A 22,472-nucleotide genomic window follows, 5' to 3' on the forward strand; every position below is an offset into this window, starting at 1 on the left:
GTGTGGCAGAGCTGCCAGGCTCAACTCCATCCCCCCCATTATAAAACTCATAGGTACAAGTACTGCTTAGATATTTATTAAGTTTACACCAATCAGTTACAGGAAAGTAGCATTGCTGGTATTATCTCGAATCCATAGGAAAACAAGATACAATTGAAGATGCTGCCCCTGTGGGGACAGCCCCTGCAGCAGGGACAGCCTGCCTTGCCTGCATCACTTCCCTTATCCTAGTGCCTGTGACATGTGGAGGTGAGTTACACCAGCTCCAGCTATTCTCTCTTCCCAATGCAAAGAAAAGTTGACTATAAATGTGCAGAGATAACAGAACACAACAAATACTGGTTAGACACTTAAATAGTTACTCCTGTTCCTTAGCTTAAAATGACTTGCTGTAACCACAGTTCACTGCATATTTGAATTTCCCTTAGTTGCTTTCTCTGCCCTCGCCAATGTTTTCCCATATGCATTTAAAGTGTTGACAGGAAGATGTGTTACCACTGTCAGGTATCTTGCCTTAGTTTCTTTGCAGTCCCCTGACAAGCTGTACTGTCTTTCATTGAGTGGGGTTAGTTGTGACCAAGCGTGAAGTCAAGCTGCTTTCAAAGAATGTCTTGCAGGTGTTTCCTCTATCCTCCTGGAGCACTTGGAAATATTCTTTACCTCCCCCCTCTCCTCTTCTTTCTCGTTTACAGCCACATGTGATGGACTCTTTGGTACCAGCTTCCATGAGGCACACATGTGGAGTCTGCTGCTCTGAAATCAAGCACCCATGTATTGACATCAGCTTTTTAAACAGGGACACAACCACTGAGTGCCAGTGGTGCTGGAACACCTGACTCCAGGTGCCTCAGACACACATTTCCTTGCTCACATCACTGTCAGAGGGACAGAGCATGCTGCAGACTGTGCCACTGGGGCTGAAGACAACAGAAGACACTGTCAGTTTCCCTCCCTAAGTTCAGTGGTACTTTTTACCAGCACCCTGCAATTAATTCTGCCAGCAGGAAGGTAAAATGTGAAGCTGTGCAATGTTCTAGGGCTCCAGGCTGTGCAGCACTGTTAAGTCCATGTGCGTATGATTTATTGCAACTGTTGGCCTTGACTGGTACGTTACACCTAAAATTCATTTTATTCAACAAAATCCACACCACTTAGCTCAGTAGCTCAAATCAAACCACAAGCAGTGCAGAATGTGACCACCCAAAGAAAGAACGGGGAGGGGTCCAGAGGAGACATTTTCATAGCACAGATCAACTGAAATCCCAGAACCAAGCACGTACAGGCCCTTATCCCAGTACAAGAGAAGCCCAGTTTCTTGCTGGGGTGTAAAAGTTATCTACAGACTTCAGCTATCAGTTGTTCTTCCAACTCAAGAGCAGCCAGTGTCAAACCACCATTCAGAAGGTTACCAGGAGCCCTAAAGGGGAGTGTTTATTCTGGATTATCAGGTTTAAAAGAATGAGTAGCCCATGGTTGGCAAAAAACAAAAAGTAGCAGCCTCACTCACCCACATTAAAACAGATCTGAACAACTGAGAGAAGTCAGCAGGTTCCTTCTACCACTAGTGCCATTTTGAAATACAAAAATCATCAAGCCACTTTAAAACCAAGTAGACAAGTTCTGCTTTACACTCACCTCAGCTTTGTATCTTTCCAAGCCAGGAGAACAGGAGGAATTCTTGCTCTTCAGATAAAGAACAGATATAGCAGCTAACACTCTAAAGCCAATAAGCTGTTTTGCCTGTATCCAGTGCAGCCAAAACCAGTTTCTCAAGAGAGCAGTTTGACAGCTTTACTGCAACAGCACTACTGTCAGTCAGCTGGACTTCTGCCCATGAATAATTACAGGAAAATCAAGGCTCTCTACCTTTTCTCTTGGGTAATATTGCAGTACTTTGGCAGTGCCACACACCTGTAAGGACTTTCACACTGTTTATCAGGCCCAAAGGACTGACTCAGCAAATAGAAACCTTGGCAGATTTGTCTCTGGGTTGTCATTTCCAAAACTCTGTTTCAGTATAAATTCATTAAGCAGTTGGAATCAAAACATGTCACTTAACATATACTGTCATGGTTTCCTCCTGAAGCCCCTAGAAGTCCTGGAAAAACAAGTTTAGGCTGTTCAAATTTAAATACTCAAACTATAGCAGCAAAACAAAGCAAAATTAAAAGAAAACCAGGAGAGGAAACTTCTCTTGAATAGCAGAATCACTTTGTGTGAACAACAGAGGTGCTGAACAATAGCTTCTGCTTCTGTTTCTTTCTTTTCTTGCCTCCCTTTTCCTCTGTGAAGAATTAAAATAATACTGTCATTCTTATCATGGAACAGGAACATCACACAGAAATTATAAATGGTCTTCCCTGGCTTAAGTGGCTTCTACAGATCCACAACACTTACTCTCAATTTACTCAACACCAGGTAGTTTAACAAAAAAATTACTACAGATGAACTAAGGGAGACTGCATCACATCTGAAACACAATTATAAACTAGCCTAAATGACTGTAAAGTTGCTGTTGCAACAGCAGATCCTAGGACTGCAGCGTCCAGCAGTTTGCCTTTCCAACAAGTATCACTTTGATATGTGTCCGAAAAAACCACAACTGGAGCAGACACTCCACTGAAACTCCCAGGCCCTCCCATCCAACTCTCTCCATCATCCAGTGCAGTCTCCAAACAGAAGCCAAAGCTAAACATCAGAACTGAGCATTAAAAATAAGTTTCACCAGCCAGCATCAGGTTAAAGTTCACCTCAATTTGTTTCACATTCCCCAGTTTGAAATTTCAGCTAGCAGTTACCTGGACGTTTTGGTCAAACTGAAGTGGTAGTTCAGCAGCTCAGGTATTTTCAGTTTAGAAATGTATAACCTGAACTTCCTTAAGATAAAGCTTAATTTAGGTTCCAGTAGAGACATGGCCAACATGATTGTCAAAAGCCACCTTTGTCCTAACAGGACTCTGCTAGTTGGAGATCTCAGCTCCCACTGAGATCTGCTGCTTTAAGAGGCTGCTTTAAGCTGACAGAAGCCTTAGTCAAGCTGTTCAGAAACCACAACCTGACAATTTTTACAACTGTTCTCTGGCCAATTTTTGGTCCCCAGAATTGCTGCTTTCACTTCTCCCAGAGGAAGAAGGGGAAATACTCAATTTTTTCACTTCAGAAAGCTTTCCTGCCCTTCCCCCTGCCTTTTACCTGATAAATGATCAGCTGTGGACGGTTTGTCCAGTTTCAGGAGGGCTGCCTCAATAGCTTGGCTGAAGGAATTCTGGAAGCTGGGCACAGGTATCCGGTCAGAGCTGTCACTTTCTCCATCACTCTCTCCGGGCACAGGGAGAGCCAGAGTGCTCTCATCTGAAAGAAGGAAGGACATGCAGAAGGCTGTATAAAACTTTCACAACACAAATGCCTCTCTACACTCCAGATCCTTCTTTTGAAGTTACAAGATTTTTCACATTTAGGTGCATGGTAAAGAACCTGAAGTATTAATACCAAATTCTCTTACCTCTTGTCTTTGGAGCAGGTTTTGGCCACGTTTCTGGTTTTGCCTTTCCAACTCTCAACATCTATCAAAACAGTCATAGGATATGATTAAATTCCACATACTTGAACAATCCTGCAGACCCCCTAAGTGACAAGAAAATCTAGAAACCCTTCCAGCACTCAAACCTTATGACGTCTCCCTAAGATTTATCCCACATTGTTTTTGTAGGGGAAGCAATTGTAGTCTCAGCCTAATCCCCAAATAAGACACAGGTAATTCTGACAAGGTTCACCCTGCTACATGGCTTACCTGGGCAAAGGAAGGGAAGGGAGACTCTTCTTCCAAGCTTCCACAGAGCAATGGGCTGACCAGGCTGGCAGCAGGTGACAATGGAGTTGGAATAGACTCTACAGAGAAAGGAACTGAGAATTAAAGCCAGTCACGTTTGGCCAAGGCAGTCATTATGCTGCTTATCAGGATGTAACAGAAATAAAGTTTTATCCTATGTAATTACTCATTTTGATCTCATTGGTTCTATCCATTGGTCACACAGTGGGATCTCTCAAATTTCCTCAATCTTTTTATTTAAGGAAAATTTAGGTTTTCTTGTGGGTTTCTTTTGGTTTTTTTAGTTTCTTTGTTTGCTTGAGGGGTTTTGTTTACTTATTTTGGTAAACTGGGGTGGGGGGGGTGCTTTTTGGGTGGGTTTATTTTAGAATAATGTCTTAAGAGAAGATGGAGATGATAGAAAGAAAAAATGCCAGTAGTGTTTTCCTGGCAAACACAATTTTCTTCCCTTTTTGGGGCAGTTTCCTTTCTTCTGCCTCATGTAAAAAATGGGGTGCAGATCTCATACTGTCAAGGCAGAGGCAGTAAAAAGCAGACAAAGGAACAGAATGTTTCTTAACCACATCTGCCTTTTGTGTATTATCTCATAGGCAGCCTAGGAAAGAATCACAGAATAGTTTGGGTTGGAAAGGACTTGAAGACCATCTCAATTCACCCCCCTGCCATGGGCAGGCACACCTTTCACTATACCAGGCTGCTCCAAGCCCCATCCAACGTCGCCTTGAACACTTTCAGGGATGAAGCAGCTGAGCTTCTCTGAAAAGAAGCTGTCTTTGATCAATATTGAGAAAGTTTAGCATGATGACCTGAGCAATAGATCCCAAAAGAATGATCAAGGTGTGTTTTTCCAGATGCTCACCTGTCTGAAACAAAGGGCTTCTGCCAAGAGGAGACTGACAGAAGCCCTGATGATCAACGCTGGTAGTTTCTCCAGAGCAAGAGGTAAAAGCAGGGAACTGCTGCAGATTCTCTAGAGCAATATGGACCTCTGGATCTAGAAAGAGATTTTAAATTAAAGCACTACACAATGTGGGGGAGGACTGTCAATATGCAAGTCATTTCAGGAGTCTAGGAGGTGCCAACTCATTTCTTTCAACCCTCTATTTGGAGACCAGTACAAGCCCTGCTGCTGGATGGAAGCAGTTTCTAGGCCTTTTTTTGCTTTCCTCACTTTTCACTTCACATCATGATTACTATAAAAACAGAGAGCTATGTACACCACGGAGATAACTGTGCCCTTGAATGCCCTCCATCTCTCCCAAAATGCACAAGTATGCAGCAATTGCATAACATCACTTAACATCCTGACTAAAACAGCTTATGCTTGTCATTACTCAGACATTGCTCCTAATACTTAGTAATCTTGTTCTAAGCACACACTACAAACTACAGGCCTCAGAGTTCATCCTATAGCTCAAGAAATCAGCTCAGCAATCAAATATGACTGGAAATCCACCAGTTATGTGCCATCAAGACTTACACTTGCCCTGTTTCTTGTTTTCTTCCATCTCAATCCTGCGTTCGCGCCGCCGTTCATCGCGAGCTTTCTTCTGCCGCAGACGTTTCCTCTTCTCAAGGTCATCTAGGAGCAACACACAATACTAGATATCAAAAAACCCACACCAATACTCTGGCAAGGTTTCCTCCAGCTCTGAGAACAACCTTATAACGCATTAGTAACAAAATATGCTTACATTCAGCATATGCTCTTCAAGCAGTTGGGATTTTTTATTCTTTCTGTAACTGCTGTCTATGAAGCAGTGAGTTGGGGCTGCTCTGTCTAGCAGTCACCAGACAGACAGCTACTACAAGAGGAGTAAAGCTCTAAAGTACCTACCATTAAAGGGATAAGAACAACTACAAACCTGAGAACAACTCTAAAGTCTCCTTAGAGATGACAGGTGGCTTCAGAGCCAGTTCACAAATGCTGAACTCACAGGTGAGGGGCAAGTGACAGAGGTAGCGATGACGCTGTCTTATATCCTGATAAAGAGAGAGTGATACATCACCACAAGGACTAGAGGCAGCCATGGTGATGAACAGAAATAGAATGCACAATAAACATCAAATCAAATGGAAAAAAATAGCACCAGTGACACAATAGTTACTTTAAAAACTACAAACACGTGATGGATGCCCTGAGTCAGAATCAAATGTTCCAAGATTTCCACCAGCTACATCATAATCAGACTTGGATGCAGTTACTCCAGTTTGCTTACTGATTTTCACGTTCTTCCTCCCTTCTCACTCTCGTCACTGGAATAAAATTCCGCAGCATCAGATTTGAAACGCAATTATTTTTGTATTGGACCTTCTAGGAAAAAAATCTATACTGCAGCTTACTTATCAAAAGCAACATAAGGCCCAGCACCTTCCACAGATGCCCTTCATAGATTAGCATCCCTACCATCCTTATTATTTCTTACTACTGAAGTGAATCAAGTCTCCTCTACAATGACCAACCTGCTAAAACAAGGCCCTTTATTAATAAGAAGATAAAATAACTACCTCTGTCATGGAGTAGCCAGTTATCTCCACTACAGCTGCAGTTATCTTCTCTGGACTCTTCTCCAAGCTGCCATATTCACGCACAAGGCATCGAACGTTCACAGGGTGAAGGTACATGCACTGCCCATCCTCCGCTGAAAGGCAACCCATCATCATCACTCCTTCCCTGCCTGCTCATTTTCAGCACCCTTCTCCCCACCTCAGGACATCCTCCACTAAGAAAATTAAAGCTCCTTTCTCAATTCCTGTAGGACTTTTATTTCACAGGGGTTAGCTGCATCTAATGAACTGACACATTCCTCAAGGAGGGTCCCAGAGGAGGCATCTCTGCCCCCACGATTCCAGGATTTCATTGCACTGACCTTGATAGAAATAGTAAAAAGGAGAGTTGCCAAGATGCCCACTGCCAACTGTATCTTTAGATTCTTGGCAGCTTGTTTCAGCTGGATTTGGCTCCTCTACTGTGTTCATAACAGGTTCTCCTACAGTGTCCACTTCAGGTACTTCCTCCTCATCCAGCACTGCCTCTTCCACTTCCACAGGAGGCGAAAAGGAACTTGCCAGGTCAGAGGAAGGCTCCACAAGCTCCTCATCAAACGCAGAGAGATATTCCACATCACACTGCCACAGCAGAGAGGATAGAGTTAATACCACGCCACCTACTCCAAAGATCATCATCGCTGCAAAAATCTTTGGCACAAGCTCCCCACACACTGCAGTGTGAGGTGGCAGAATTAAGTGTTAACAGGATCTGCCAGAGCAGATTTGTCACCCACCTTTTTCTCTTGGGAAACAGCAGGCTCCACAGCTTTGGAGCTTTCTAGGACCAATTCTTCCACAGCTGCACTGATTCCAGCAATGCCATTCTTTTTATCCTGGTCAGCAGACAGTGCTGTTTCTCGCTCCTGGAGATCATCCAAAGGGATCAAGTTTCAATTTGTCCTTTAAGCCAGGAGATCACCCCCACAGTTATTTTTAGCCTTGCCCTGGCATTCCTTTACTGGAATACCATCCCATAAAAACCATTCTGCTGCGTTATCCTGAACACCACATCAGATACCTGGAGCCCAAAGGCTACAGTCTCCTCCAAGGTGTATAATTCTACTCCAGCAGCAAACACCAGCAATTCGCTAGAGACCAGAATAATCACACACCACCATCCACACAGCAGAACAAGGATGCTCAGCACACTCCTAGAAATAAAGCTACCAGAAGGCTCCCAAGAGGTTACCTTCAGCTCCTGGATAGCTGCCTCAATAAAACAGGCTTCTGGGGTGTGTTTTTCTTCCTCATACTGTTTCAGTAACGCCGCTTTCTCCTCCAGGATCACCAGCTGCAAGACCTGTTCCCTGGATGCCAGAAGCAGCTTTGAATACTGACTGTGCTGGTCATCTGCACAGAAGGAGCACCAAATCATTAATATCTGGATGCAGAGCCACCAGTTTGGAGTGCTGCTTCTTCTGAAGTTTTGTTATTGCTCGCTTTTGTGAGTTAATCACTCAGGGCAGACAACACTCAGCAAGAGTTTGATACAGACTCCACAAATTACCATTATATCACAAGCTGGTGTCACATAGCTGCTCTGACACCTCCCCCACACAGCAGTTCATCTGCCAGTTCACCACTGAGTTGCTGCACATCAGTAAAAATTAAGCCTAAACTTCCACGCTGTAGGAGCATCACCTTTGAGAAGCCTTGAGAGTGTCAGAGCTTCCTGAAACACTGCAGTCTGCAGCTTCTTCCTCTTCTCTCAAAAACACTGCTATTGGAAATTTCTGCAAAGCCACCCTGGCTAGTTCATATGCCCACGATGAATTAAAAATCCACACAAAACATTACTACAAAGTTTTTACAAGAAGCACAGCAAAAATAGTAAACTAAAGAATTGCAGTTTAGCAAAAGGTGACCATTGCTGCTACTTTACAGCAACCACAGCATCCCATATTAACACAAACCCTATATTCACTGCTCCCCCATGGGTCCAACCTTGTCTACAGACACCAAATTAATGGTGAATTTCCTGGCTTTAGAGTGTTCTGAAATTCTGTATTTGTTCTTCTGTTTGTTGTATGAAAAGACTCAAAATCCCCTGGTTTCAACTACTGAGAAACATGTAAGACCACAGCCTGCATGCTGGATATCCATCAAATGTTAGAAGACTCCACTTTTTCCAGAGAGTTTAAATGCCTGCAGCCTTTCCTAAATGTGACTGCAAAATGAAGTGAGCCAAGACAGCCCACAAAGCAGCAATGTTCAGTAAAATTATTTCTTTAGTCACAAAATTTTTGCGATACTAACAGATAAGATGATGATGAGTTAGTCACACTCTTGACTGCAGAAAACTGAAGATGTCAGGCAACAGATGTTTGGAATAAGGTTTGCAATAATTTTGATTATTTCCCCATAGCATTCACTGACTTCAGCTGATAAGTGAAGACGATGAAAGCCTTGTTGAAGATTACAGCCTTGAAATAGTTTAGACACAGAGACAGTTATTTTTGTGAAGCTGTATAATGAGTCAGGAGGAAAAAAGTTAAGGACACCAAAGAGCCAATAAAAGCAGCAAGAGTCACACCAATGACTACAGGATACAAAGGACACATCAAACTATAAGCAGTGACTGTGAAGGCAGGAGTCTGCAGTTCAGTCACTTGAAGGGGCACAGCACACAAGTTAAAGCCTTTACAGAAAAACAGTGTGAGTAGAAAGCTTACTGTTAATGTGTGTCATCAAGCTTTTCTGCCACTAAGCCCCATGTTTTGCAGCCAGGGTCAACTGTCTCAACACAAATCCTGGTCACAGGAACAGGATTCCAACCACCAGGACTGAGAAACACTCACCTCTGATGTAAACAGGCTTTACCACGTTCATCCACTGGGATTTGGGCAGTGCTACCAGAACACCTTTCTCTCGTCTCATCAGTTGCATCGTGATGGTATCACCAATTGCATACTGACGCGTTTCCATGGCAACAACACTGCAATGCACGGAGCAGGTTAGCAGTGTCAAAAGAACATTGCAAAAAGATGCATGATTTAATCAACGTTGTCTCACCTCTTGAGATCCTTCTTATGAACAGAGCCATAACAAATAGGACACTTACTCCAGGTCTTCTCACTCAAGGACAGATAGTGAAGGATACATGCCCAGCAGAAGATGTGCCCACAGCGGGTGATCTTGGCAGCAGTTGGTGGGTACAGACATATGGGGCAAGAGGGCACTTCATGGCTACAGATTCGCTGAAATGGCACATGAGAAGAACAGTACAAGACTCAGAAATCAGTTCCTGGGATCCAGAATAAGCCACCTGTAAGATCTATTCTAACATATTATCTTCCAGCTCTTTAGGCTCTGTTTATTTACCAAGAAATTAGTGCACTGTGAACTAACACCTTCAGACTGCACACAGAATAACCTTCTAAGCAACCCATCTTATTTCTTATGTCTTATTTCTACTCTAATGACATTAAAAAATAAGTCTTCTCATGTTTCCCCTCAGGTATTCATCATCTCTCAGACTCAGCAGCATCCTCATGTGAATTCAGACAGCGAGAAGGCAAGTGAGCTCTGTGGCCTCTCCCACAAGCAGACTTGTGCAGCCCTGTGTAACTGTGAGACTGAACTTACCCACTTCCATGAAAATGCTAGGTCTAGTCAGACACTTTGGTAGCTTCTCTGTGTGGCAGCGACATAACTGCCAAGCAAGCACCTAGATTTTTCAGCTCTCTTGTAGTGACAGGTAGCAGTAAGCCTCCTCTCCACCTACACCATGCACCAGACTGTCTTGGCAGATATGAATTGCTGCTTGAGGCAACCCAAAACTTCTGACCACAATTCTCAAGAGATTTTTCCATTTTGTTGCTAGGCAAGATAGGCCACCTATGCACAGAATAATTCTTCAAAATTCTACACTCTAGTCCTCTTCTGTGGACTCATGCCCAAGTTTTCTGTTAATATCTCGATCACAAGGACTCTGTCTACAGAATGTCAGATACTATTTTTGATGAGCTCCCATCTGCGAAAGCAAGAAGCTGCTAATTTTCCTAATAGATTTTAGCACTTCTCTTTTCCTGTCATGAAAGTATTTCATAATATATTCCATGACAGATCTTTCCCAGTATTGTGGGAGTGACAGAAAAGGCCTCAACTCGAAAACAGATGAGTTTTATGTAACATCACAGAGGGAAAGAGGTAGTTAAAGACAGGTTGAGGTTCTTAAGAAGGAAAAAAAAAAAAACCTAGCCCATCACAACTGACCACTTGCTCCACAAAGTCCCAGTTGACCAAGGTATCTGGATCAGCAAAGTGGACTGTGTAGTCCTGTTCTTCAGAGACAACAAACTGGCAGCTGGGGAAAGGCAAAGAGACAGATGATCCACTCAGTTGTTTCTAAAAACTTTTTGAGAACTATCCTATAGGACTCTCTCAGCTTCTTCTTTGTCCAGCAGAAAACTGCTGGATGCAGTCAGTAACTTTTATCAACAAGAAATCAAGAGTTCAGTTCACAACCAGATTTTCAGGATACAGGTGTGTCTAATTTCAGTTAGACACTGCATCACACAGTAAGTACAGAATGAGCCAGGCAGACTGGTTTTCTAGAAACGTGTAGGAAACAGTCAGCTGCAATGGGGATCTATTAAAAAACAGGGAATCCACAAGGGGGAAAATCTCATCCCAAAAACTACAGCTAGTGGGGTTCCTGCAAATAGACTCCACTACAATAAGCCACAAAACATTACAGAGAAATCAGAAGCATCAATGCTGAAAACACTTTTTATCTTTAACATTATCAGAGATAGGATGTCCTGAACACACTTCAAATTCTGGGGAAATTTCCAGTCAAAAAGGAATTCTGCTACTAGGTTACTATATTGATCATCATTTGGGTTATACTACATACTTTGGGGCCTGCAAAATAATCACCATTTCAAGAACTAAGACCCATATAAGTAACTGCCTTTGGAACTTAAAAATTCAGATTAACTTTCATCTAGCAATGCTATCCCTTCTATCTCAACAAAGCAACTTCTGGGAAAAAAAAAAAAACATTTTCTATAAGGAACTATACAGATATTCCCAAATAGGAATGTCATGTCCCAAAGCCGTGCTTGAAAATTTGAGCAGAGGATTTTTGTTTGTATCTAAAGGACTCACTCCAACAGATACTTTTGCAAATACATGAAGACAACATCCCTTTAAAATATAGTCATTACCACTAGGAACACTACAGAAAGGTAATTTCATCTTGGGAAAGACAAGACAATTAGTCAAGCCCAAACACAGTTCCTTGACTTGTCACCCCTTACAGTTCCATGTCTCTGCAGAAGTCTAAGAGCCCCACGGATCTCCCACTCACTTGGCCTGCAGGAAGAGCTCCTTGTTGAACGGTTTATGTCCCCACTTGTTCCTTTTCCCCCAGTTGCCATGTCCATTCCCATCAAAATGTCCTGCTTGGCCACGGGGTTCAAAGGTGAAGTTCAGTAAGTGGTTCAGATTAATCTTCTTGGGACCAGAGAACTGGGCAGGGCTGAACTCTGCCCGTTGAGCCTCTGCTACCTAAGAGAGAACAGCATGGGTTAGAAATTGCTGGAGTTCACAGCAAGGCATCAGGACAGGGGGACATCCAGGCCCCATCAGTGACAGCACACAGCACGTGCAGCATCTCCTACTCACCTACCCCACCCTTGTTGTGCAAATCAAGCAGTGCAGTGTTAGAAATGCACGAGAACCTGCAAGTCACAACTCAGTGCTCTTACCCCACACTGAGCAAAAGGAGGAGAGAGTTAAAACAACCACAAAGACAAGTAAAAGCTGGCAAACATAGTCAAGAAGCTGTTCAAATCCTGACAATACTCTTTTAGACAGTAATACAAGCCTGTTTGCACAGGCTGTACTTGTTTTGGTTAGTTTGCATGTAATGAAGCAACAAATCAGAATTCAACAGAGGCAATACGTGAATTTTCAGCCAGTGATCTAGGTGAGAAGTGCTGCTCATCCATCAACACTGAAAAACCAGAGTATCAGTTAAAGCCCACAAACACTCTATAGCATTTAGATCCACATCAGCATAAAAGCCTCAATCTGGTTTTACCTTTCTATCAGCAAGACCAATACAATTACTTCTGCTATACCACTACCACCTGTAAATTTGTGCCCCTGAACTGCTTGGACACAATCAATCTTCAGAGGGCAAACTTTGGCCTGTTTAGAAGATTGGTTGGCAGTCCCCTGGAAGACAGTGCTGACGGGCAAAAGAGTCCAAAAGACTGGACATACTTCCAGAAATCTTAAAGGCACTGGAACACGCTGTCCTCTTGTGCCAAAAAATGAGGGAAGACCAGCCTGGCTCAACAGAGAGTTTTAAATGGAACTCAGGAAAAAAAGGAATTAATGACCTGAGGAAGAAGGGATGGGAACTCAACAGCACTACAAGAATGTCATGAGGTTATGCAGGGAAAGAAGTGAAGGGCCACAGCCTGACTAGAACTTAATCTGGTCACTGCTGTAAAATACAAATAAATGCTTTCATAAATACATCAGCTACAAAAAGAGAGCTAAAGAAAATCCCCATGCTTTACTGGATGCAGAAAGAAACAGTGGCAAAGGGTGAGGAAAAGGCTGAGATACTTAATGCCTTTTTTCCCCTCAGCCTTTAATAGTAAGGCCAGTTGACCTCAGGCTACCCAGCCCCCTGAGCTGGAAGACTGGGACAAGGAGCAGAATGAAGCCCCATACTCAGAGAAACAGTCAGGGCCCTGCTGTGCCACTCAGACACCCCCAACCCCAGGGGCTGGATGGGATCCACCCACAGGGACTGAGGGAGCTGGAAGCAGCGATCATCATTTACCAGCAGCCCTGGAAAACTGGGAGGCCCCAGCTGACTGGAAGTCAGCAAATGTGACACACACCTTAAAGAAGGGCTGGAAGGAGGATCTGGGGAGTTACAGGCCTGTCAATCTGACCTCTGTGATGGAGGAGATTATCCTTCAAGCCATCACACAGAGCGTACAGGACAACCAGGGGACCAGGCCCAGCCAACGTGGGTTTATGAAAGGCAGGTTCTGCCTGACTAACCTGATCTCCTCCTATGACAAGGTGACACAGTGCATGAGGGAAAACCTGTGGATGTTGTCTGCCTGGACTTTAGAAAAGCCTTTGGTACAGTTTCTCAGAGCACTCTCCTGAAGAAAGTGGCTGCCCATGCCTTGGACAAGCACACAACTCCCAAGTAAGAAAACCTGTCTGGACGGCTGGGCCCAGAGAGCAGAGGGACAGGGTATGACATCCAGCTGGGCCCCCACGAGTGGGGTTCCCCAGAGCTCAGCATTTGGGCCAGTCCTGTTTAATGTCTTTATCAGTGATCTGGACAAGGGGACTGAGGGCACCCTACGCAAGTTCACAGATGACACCAAGCTGGGTGGGAATGTAGATCTGCTGGAGGACAGGAGGGCTCTGCAGAGGGATCTGGACAAGCTGCACTGATGGGTCAAGGCCAGTGGTGTGAGGATGAACAATGCCAAGTGCCAGGTCCTACACTTGGGTCACAACAGCCCCTTGGAATGCTCCCAGCCTGGGAAAGAGCAGCTGGAAAGTTGCCCATCAGGGAAAGACCTGGGGGTGCTGGTAAACAGCAGCTGAACATGAACCAGGTGTGCCCAGGGGGGCAAGGCAGCCAGTGGCACCTGGGCTGTACAAAAAACCAGCATGGCCAGCAGGAAGAGGGCAATCAAACTGTGTCAGTATATATTTTCACAAAGGACCCGTATCATATGTACATGGCCTGCCTTGGCACCCATTCCTCAGATGGCATTTTCTCTCAGAGCACAGCAAAGAGCACGCCTCTTCTGTAGTTGCCAAGTTGCTCAGCTCACACTCCCTCTGGCATCTCAACAATGTTAGCACCTCTTATTACTCTCTCCCTTCCCAACCCAGGAACTGAACACAGCAGACTTAGCAAGGCAGGTCAGGGTGATCCTCTCATCCCAGGAAAGGAGGCCTTGGAGTCATGGCATTACACTTCTCACCTCATCTCGTCTTCCACCATTAGAAGAGCTAAAAGTTTTGCCACTTCCGCCGCTGCCTCCCCTTTGAGGGGGCATCTTGTTAAAAGCTTTGCTTTTCTGTGGATTGGAGCGACGGGGCTGACTGGAAAAGTTCTCATTTTTTGAATATGAAGTTTCTCTTTTACGATTATAACGCTGTTTGGATCCATTGGCATTCTTTCCATCTGAAAGGAAAATAAAAGAAGAATCAGATCAGCAGCCTCAGAGTGGCCCTGTGTACTGCACCTCAGCTAAATTCACCTCAGCGATGAGCTCACCTCAGCCACTACCTTAGGTGGACATTACAGTGGACATATCAGGACATTAAATCCCCCAGCAACCCAAACCACTTCATTCCTATCACTGTCAAAAGAGCTGGACAAAGAGTTTTAAAGAATATATTTGCTGTGCTCTACCTTTTATTAAAAAAGTTGAATTTCTTTTTTCTAGATTTGGAATTGCCACCACCAGATATTAGTGTGTTACTGGTACATTAAGTTATAAATGTTAACATCACATACCACATCTTCATACCCCATTACAAGAACTGACAACAATTAGTTCTTTTTTTCATTTGATCTGCCTAAAACACACCATTTATCATATTTATTCACACATAAAATACACTATGTAAATACACCGCTGCCTGCATTGTTCTTAAAGGCTTCCATTGCCTGTTTTCAATCACTTCTGCACTTTTTGCTTGAAAGATCCTAGCAGATCTAATTCTGTTTTTAAAATACTTTTATGTCATCAGGCCAACAAATGCTAACTGATCGAAGCACAAACCAAATGCTTTGTGGCCTTGCAGGGCACATACCTAAGATCTGAGTACTAAGTCCACCCACCTATGCAACAACAACTGTCTGCCAAAAACTGTACTCAGCACACTGCTGACCCTAACACAGGACACAGTGGTGAAGCACAAAGCAAAATACTGCAGGAATAAAGAGCAGAAAAATCAATCCAGCCCTTGAGAGGGGTGTTCTGTGCCTCAACAGCTGCTAAATCAAACTGCTAGAACAGAGTTAATGCTATGAAGGTATTTCTAGTAGTCTTAACACAAGATCGGAGTTGCCCAAGCACACAGCAGGCTGCGGGCTGGGTGCTTAACCTGGCACTCCCACCATCTGCCCCAAGTTTTATTTGTAGCAGAGCTATGGTGGGTGATTTGCTCAGAAACAAAACTCCTCAGGCCCCACAGGACACCTACTCACACCAGCCAGCCCCAAAGTCACTCTGGATACCCAGTAAACACTACACAAACAGCAGGACCTCACACAATATCTAGCTGCACTTTAGAAAAGCCTATTAGATTCCCTTTTCCCACTTTGCAGTCTTCCTCCTCACCCCTTAACATAAATCTTCCATGGCAGGCAAACACATCACTGTGATTCAGGATCACGTTTCTCATATGGGCAGTTTCGTTGCCAGTGCTCCCAGTTTCTCCCTTTCCCAACACCACTTCCCATCTACCCAAGCATTTAAAACAGCTGGAATGCATCATCCACATAAAGTATCCTTTGCTGTTGTTATTTTAAGTTTTTTCTTCCACCCGCATCCCCCAGAAAAGGTGAGCTGAGAGCAGGATGGTTTGCGTGTTATGGTTTATCACTGAGAATCCAACTTCTAAAGAATAAATTAAGCAATCAAAGTGGCTGGACCAGGTTCTCTGCTGGTCTGCTGTTTCTTGCACTTGTCAGACTTCTCTGGCTGCAACGACAGCTAAAACAGGACACTATCATTACTTTCACACGATGTGACAGGCCCATACTGCAAACAAACTTCATCATCAGAATTGGTAATTTACTCTGCTATTCAAAAGGCTGATCCTTGAATTCAGAATTAAACCAACTCTGTCAGAACCACAGCTGGGTAACTCAAACACATGCCTGCAGAGCTGGCAGTGCTTTAATGTGCATCAGGCTAAAAGGACACGGCTTGAGCGTTATCAGGAGGAAACACACCAGAAGCTGCCGAGGACTGAGGGTGTGACCAGGTCTGGCTGAATGATTAGACAGACCTTTTTTGAGAATGTTTGCAGGGAAGAAGGAATAACCAACACCTCAGGGTCTCTGGTAAAAAATTAAGTAGTTTTGAAGCAGTTTAGACTACTCAAGTTACTCAGGAGCAGAACTTGTCAGCTTAGAGCTCAGCCACCCTCTTATATCTGGAATTTCAGCAAATGCACTAGAGGGGCACATGCCTGTTGTGCCTGTACCACTTTGCAGTTTCTCTGCCATCTTCAAATGGGGAAAATAAAGTCTAAAGCAGGTGTTTACGAATCCCCGAACAGCTCACCCCTGGAGCTGACAGAAGAATCTCCTACCACTTAAAGTTTTAAAAGAGTTACTCACCACCAGCTTTGTCAGGCAGATGGTTTACACACATTCCTGTCATACTACAGGTCCTTTTAAGGCACCTCCTAGAGCCTCTGGGAGTCACTTCAGTGACTCTCACATTTTATAGGAAAGAACTCTCCACTTGAGCCTTTTTTAAAAGGACCCTACAACAGTCTAACAATGCTTCACTCCTGATTTTAGAGATGGGCAGTTTCACCCCCCCACCACGAGAATAACTGACCTCAGCAAAAGCCTGGTCCATCAGAGTGGTAATGAAATTGGTCAGCAGACATCCAGGAGCTGTACCATCTGTAAATTGGTTTTTCCCTACCCTGAATCTAAGCAATGCTGTCCCTTCCAACCTTCCCAGCAAGCAACCATGCCAGGGAGCTCCCTGCTTTCCATCACCCATCCCAGCACTCCCACAAAGGGCAGGGCAGGACAGGCTGCACTCTGGCACAGAGAAAAGTGGAAGAGTCTCACTGCCATCCTCTCTTGTGAAATCCCAGTTTTAAGCAGGGTAAGTTTGGATTTGGTAGTTTCTTTTTTGCTTCTTTTCTTGGCAAATGAGGACTTAGCATCAGCCAGAATGCTGGTGGGGTACTTACTCTTCCACTCAGGTCCTCAGTCCCTTTGCTGTTTTCATGGCATCTACCCTACACACATACACACACACACACACACAGACATATATATACACAAAATATGTAGCTTTAGCTACCTATTCACACTCCAAAAGACTTATAAAAAATACTGCCTGTATAATTTAAAATCACTAACAATAAAACTCTTCTGGCATTTTGGAGCAAACCCTGAGATTTGTGGTTTCCCCTGCTGCTAGAAGACCTGTATCTCCAAAGATCAAGAGATGGGAGGTGAAGCTCACAGCATTAGAAGCAGCTGTAGGTGACCACTTGGGCACTGGAGCTGCAACACTGGCTTGCTATTGGGGTGAGAACTGCTGTTTCCTTCCACCTTTTTCCCCTCTTTTCTGCTGAGCTTTGCTGAAGCTGGCAGCATTGCATAAGTGGTCTGGATCACTCTAAAGCCACTGAGTGGTTTGATGAAAACACACAGAGGCCACTGCTGCTGCCAAAGCAAACATCCCAGTGAGCAGGAGGTGACCGAGCTCTCACAGCCCAGCCAAGCAGGCTCACACTGGGTGTGATAAGGCCCAGGAAGGTTTGTGACAGCTAACACTGTCCATCAGCTCCACATGACTGCAGAGAACCCCAACATGCCTATTTTGCCTTAGCTACTTTATTCCACTCTAATTGGATGTGATTCCTGTTGGCACACTAATACAACACAAAGAAACTTTTCTGTTAGAAACTTTCAGTTTAATTTAGTCTCTGAGGGCAAATTTGAAAGACAGGAGGAACCAAACTTCAACAAATACAAGGGAATACAGAACTCTATTTGGCCAATTTCCAGCTGCACTGCAAGAGAAGCTACCATAAGGGTTCAGGAATATACATTTCTTCATTTCCTCAGCCGGACAGTTACAGCAGGTAACTTTGGAAAGCATCAAATGGCAAGTGCTTGACTGGATTTAACCCAGTGACCATCTGAGGAAGGTCTGTGGTCCACAGGATTACCTTCCATTTCAGAGGAGATGCAAGATTTCCAGAATGCATCCTATCCCTGTTTATTCCTAAATATATAGAATATATTCCTATTACACATAGCCTAAATATATATTCATACACCTTAAAGAGGTGCACCATTTCAGCTACAAGGACACTGATTAGGAACTCCAGAAAAAGATTCCATATGGTGACATGCCAGTGTCCCACAGCCATCAGCTATGAAAACACAGCCACAGTTTTGCCCAGCTGCATCTTGTGCAGTTGTTTGCCCTAATTTCACTAAGGGAATCTTTTTGTTTTAGTTTTCACTACCCTCCAGTTAAGATACTCCTAAATAAACATCTACTCCTATGAAAAGAGATTCTAATTTGTCCAGCTCTCTCTGATTCCCTGTAAAGGAAGCAACTCACCCCTCTGCCCTCCACTGTAGTTTGGAAACAAGTATCACTGAAGTGGAATTATGCTATGACAAAACTTTCCTCTATTTTATTAAAAAAAAAAAAAAAAAAAAGAGGTCTTAAAAAGTTTTGGCGATTATTTAATTAAAAGTTTTGGAGTAGAAGAGAGCAATCATCAAGATTCCTCTCCCCACTGCTCCTGTGCTACCAGTGCCATTATTTCAATGTGAAAGGTGACACTCCACAAAAATAACCTAACATTTTTATTCTGGGCTAGAACAACAGGCCTTTTACATCCTTCCTCAGTCCAGATACTGTGTCTTCTATACGAAGGGATACCAGCCACAGCACAAATCATCTTAACCCCTTCCTGATCATCTTAACCCCTTCCTGAAGGACGTTTGTATTCTGTGAACAATTCTCCACAGAGCATCACACACCGCTACAAAAGAAGCTGGAGCGAGGAGGCGCCTCTTAGCAAGACAAGGACAGAAAAAGTTCTTCTTAAAAAGACTTCCAAGTGTTTGAATTCAAAGTTAAAATTTCATTGTAATTGCACAGTTACACCACAACCTGGGGAGCTGTGGGTGTGTCACCTCCATGTCCCACTTCTGTCAATCCTGGGGAAGGCCAATTAATACAGGTGAAGAGCAGGTAATACTTGGTTAGCCAGGATATGACCACGCTTAGAAGGTCCAGAAAGGAGTCAACAAACACCTCCAAGATACTTATTTTGTCAACCCTCTGGAGCGCACTGCTGCCTTTTCAGAGGCCTCAAGTAATACAGTTGAAACAAACCACTGAGGAGGAAGGAAATTAGTACAGCAATGGTGGTGTAGCAACCTGTTGACACTCTCTCATATACTTCCAGGACTAACATCACCAATTTTAATCACTACTGCCCGATGTCTAGGTTTAGGAAAAACACTCACTCTCTTCCTAAACAAGTTTAGAGAGTGGTGTGGGCTTAGGTATTACCTTGAAATGATGACAGGCACCACAGTGGCTTCTGACAAACTGCTCTGTCAGCAGAACCAGCTGTTTGCAATCCCAGGTGAGACACTGTGGGTTGAACGCCACATGAGCAAACAACAGCCAGCCAACCCTGAGCTCCCCCAAAGCAGGTCACTGAAACACCGGAGCAAGGGGAACGCTGTGTACGGATACCGGACCCTCGGTGAGGTGTAACACTTAAGGGCTCTATTCACAGGCACTGGGGAATGGATGTTCTTACTATAGCACCAGGGCTTTAGCGCTCAAGCTGCTTACTCCAACACTAAGGAAGATAAAGCATTAATCCTTAAAGGAAGAGGAGAGTAGGAATCCCAGCTCACCAAACGAGCGAGCAGAGCCGGAAGAGGAAGGAAAAAGAAACCAAAAACAGGCAGTGACCTAAAACACCGCCTATTAAATGCAGCTGAGACACAAACAATCCGACAAGGCGAAGTTGAGCTTCGCCACAAGCCCAAGGGCGGCCCAAGGCCGTGTGTCCCCGCAGCCCCAGCTCACCCTCCCCGCGGAGCCCCCTCCCAGCTCTCACCGCCTTTGGGCTTAGACTCCCCCGCGGCGGGCCCGGCCGAGGCGCACCGCGGCTGCTGCCCTTTGCTGCCGGCCGAGGATCCGGGCGCACCGGAGCCGCAGGGGCTGCTCTTGTCCATGGCGGGGGCTGCGGGGGTCGCGCCGGGCGGGCTCTGCAGCATCAACGGGCGCCCCGGGCGAGCGGCGGCCCTGGGCAGGGGGGCACGACGGGCGCTGGCGGAGCCGGCGGGGGCCCAGGCTCATGGCCCGCGGGGGCGACCGGCGGGGGCGGCGCAGCGCGGACTCGGCCTCCTTCATGGCGACATCTTCTCGCTGCTCCGCTCGAACCGGGGAAGGCCGCGGGAGGCCGGGCCGGGCCTGCGGGGCTCCGGGCGCGGGGGAGAGAAGAGCTGCTCACGGAGCCCCGCGGGGCCCGGCGCTGCTGCCGCCCGAGGGGTCGGCACCACCCCGGCACCCACCGGCTGCTCGGCGCCGCACCGGCCCCGGCTCGGCCGCCGCTGCCCCGTAATGGCGACGAGTCGCCCGCAGCAGTGGCCGGACCCGGATGCAGACGGGCCGGGCGGGCCCCCGGGCATGACGGGACTTGTAGTCCTGAGCCGCGCGGGGCACGCCGGGAGCCGCGGGCCGGGCCGAGCGCGGAGCCCCGAGCCCGCCCCACGCTCCCCGCCCCGCACCGGCGGGATCGCCCCCCTCAGCAGCATAGAAAATTATGTGGTATAAAATCTTTGCCATCGGTTTGTAGCAAATGACGGTAAGTTAAAAAAAAAAAAAAAGGACCTCATCAGGCCTACTTGAAGTGGTATTTTTGAACTTTTCCCTCAAAGTAAAAGGGGGAAAAACCCACAAGGCAACTTGGATCCTAAAGACATTTATTTTAACCTTTAAAATGCATTCTTGAATGCATCTCCTGATGCCTTTTCCATTATTTTAGGGATGAGAGCTTCAAGTTCTGTGGGAGAGCAATTCCCAGCTTTTAAAAAAAAAGTACGGGTGCAGCATGTAGGGACATCTTTACTCCCGTAATTCATACCATGATCTGAATGTAGAGCCCCTCACGGAAAAGCTTCACTGCTAGTTTTGTATGCACAGGCCACATGCTCTGTAACACCAGTATGATCAACAAATCCAGAAATTTGTGTTTTACACATTTCAAACAAATCCCCTATAAATATTATTTTAAGAAAAGCCTCCTAAGTGCCCTATTTTAACATCTGATTGCTCCCTCTTTAGGTCTATTATTCTTAGAATTACTGACCAAACTGTGAGTGTAGTTACAGCAGTGTTTAGATCTTCTGGATTTGAGGTGGGGGGGGGGGAACCCTCTACTTTCTAACGAAGTTGTTTCTCCACATTTGAAAAGAAATAAGAAACAGCACATGCAGTACCAGATAGAGAGTAGACAGACACAAAACTTTTAAAAGCAAACCACAACATTTTTATTAGCAAAGTAGCCTGCTGTTTGGAAAGAAAATAAATACAGCCATGTAGTTCAAATAGCGCTCAATAGGAAGGTATCAGCAGCAAACACTTGCTCTCGTTACATGAGCTGCAGTGGGTGCCACACTCAACACTGCACAGCCCGACTGGCACCCGGCAGAGCATCGCTTCAGACAGCTCCGTATCCCGCATCACAACCGCCAGACCGCACACAATGAACAGGGCACCGATAGTAAAAAACATTCAAAGCTGCAGGAGCAACCCCCTGCCAGAACACGCGGCAAGCAGCCCCGCAGGTACCGTCACTGCCGGCGCGCTCTCGGGCGCCGCTCGGCGCCACGCCGTGGCCGGGCAGCGCTGGCCGGGTGTGCCGGGCACGGGAAGGGCGCGGGCCGCGGAGGAACCCGCAGCTCCCCTCACGGCCCCCCGCGCCCCGCAGCTCCCCTCACGGCCCCCCGCGCCCCGCAGCTCCCCTCACGGCCCGCCGCGCCCCGCAGCTCCCCTCACGGCCCCCCGCGCCCCGCAGCTCCCCTCACGGCCCGCCGCGCCCCGCCGCCCCCGTCCAGCGGCCCCGCCCCCGCCGCCATCGCTCCGGAGCGCCGCGGCCCCGCCCCCTGCGTGCCGGCCGCCGGCCATTCGCCACCGCCAGGAGCGTCCCAGCGCTCATTGGCCAGGCGCGGGATGGTGGGCGGGGCGCTCCCAGCCCGGCGTGCCGCGCGCCCGCTCCCGTTCCCATGGCGACGGTGACGCCGCCGGTTCCGCGGCCGCTGCGGCCCCGGTAACCGGGG

General features: G+C 46.0%; 1 protein-coding gene across 1 annotated transcript; it reads right to left on the reverse strand.

Moving 5' to 3' along the window:
• Positions 1–60: 60 nt before the first annotated feature.
• RNF10 (ring finger protein 10) lies at positions 61–20,820 on the reverse strand. Its single transcript, XM_038152413.1, has 17 exons — positions 20,249–20,820; positions 14,362–14,564; positions 11,694–11,893; positions 10,595–10,685; positions 9,392–9,576; positions 9,178–9,314; positions 7,569–7,729; positions 7,114–7,242; positions 6,700–6,958; positions 6,338–6,471; positions 5,695–5,812; positions 5,310–5,411; positions 4,689–4,823; positions 3,791–3,888; positions 3,503–3,563; positions 3,193–3,351; positions 61–2,284 (listed from the first exon to the last, which is right to left on the reverse strand). The coding sequence occupies exons 1-17, from the start codon at positions 20,406–20,408 to the stop codon at positions 2,208–2,210; spliced, it is 2,409 nt and encodes an 802-aa protein (XP_038008341.1). The 5' UTR covers positions 20,409–20,820; the 3' UTR covers positions 61–2,207.
• Between the last annotated feature and the right edge of the window lie 1,652 nt (positions 20,821–22,472).

The sequence above is a fragment of the Motacilla alba genome, chromosome 15 (assembly GCF_015832195.1).
Source record: "Motacilla alba alba isolate MOTALB_02 chromosome 15, Motacilla_alba_V1.0_pri, whole genome shotgun sequence".
NCBI lineage: Eukaryota > Metazoa > Chordata > Aves > Passeriformes > Motacillidae > Motacilla > Motacilla alba.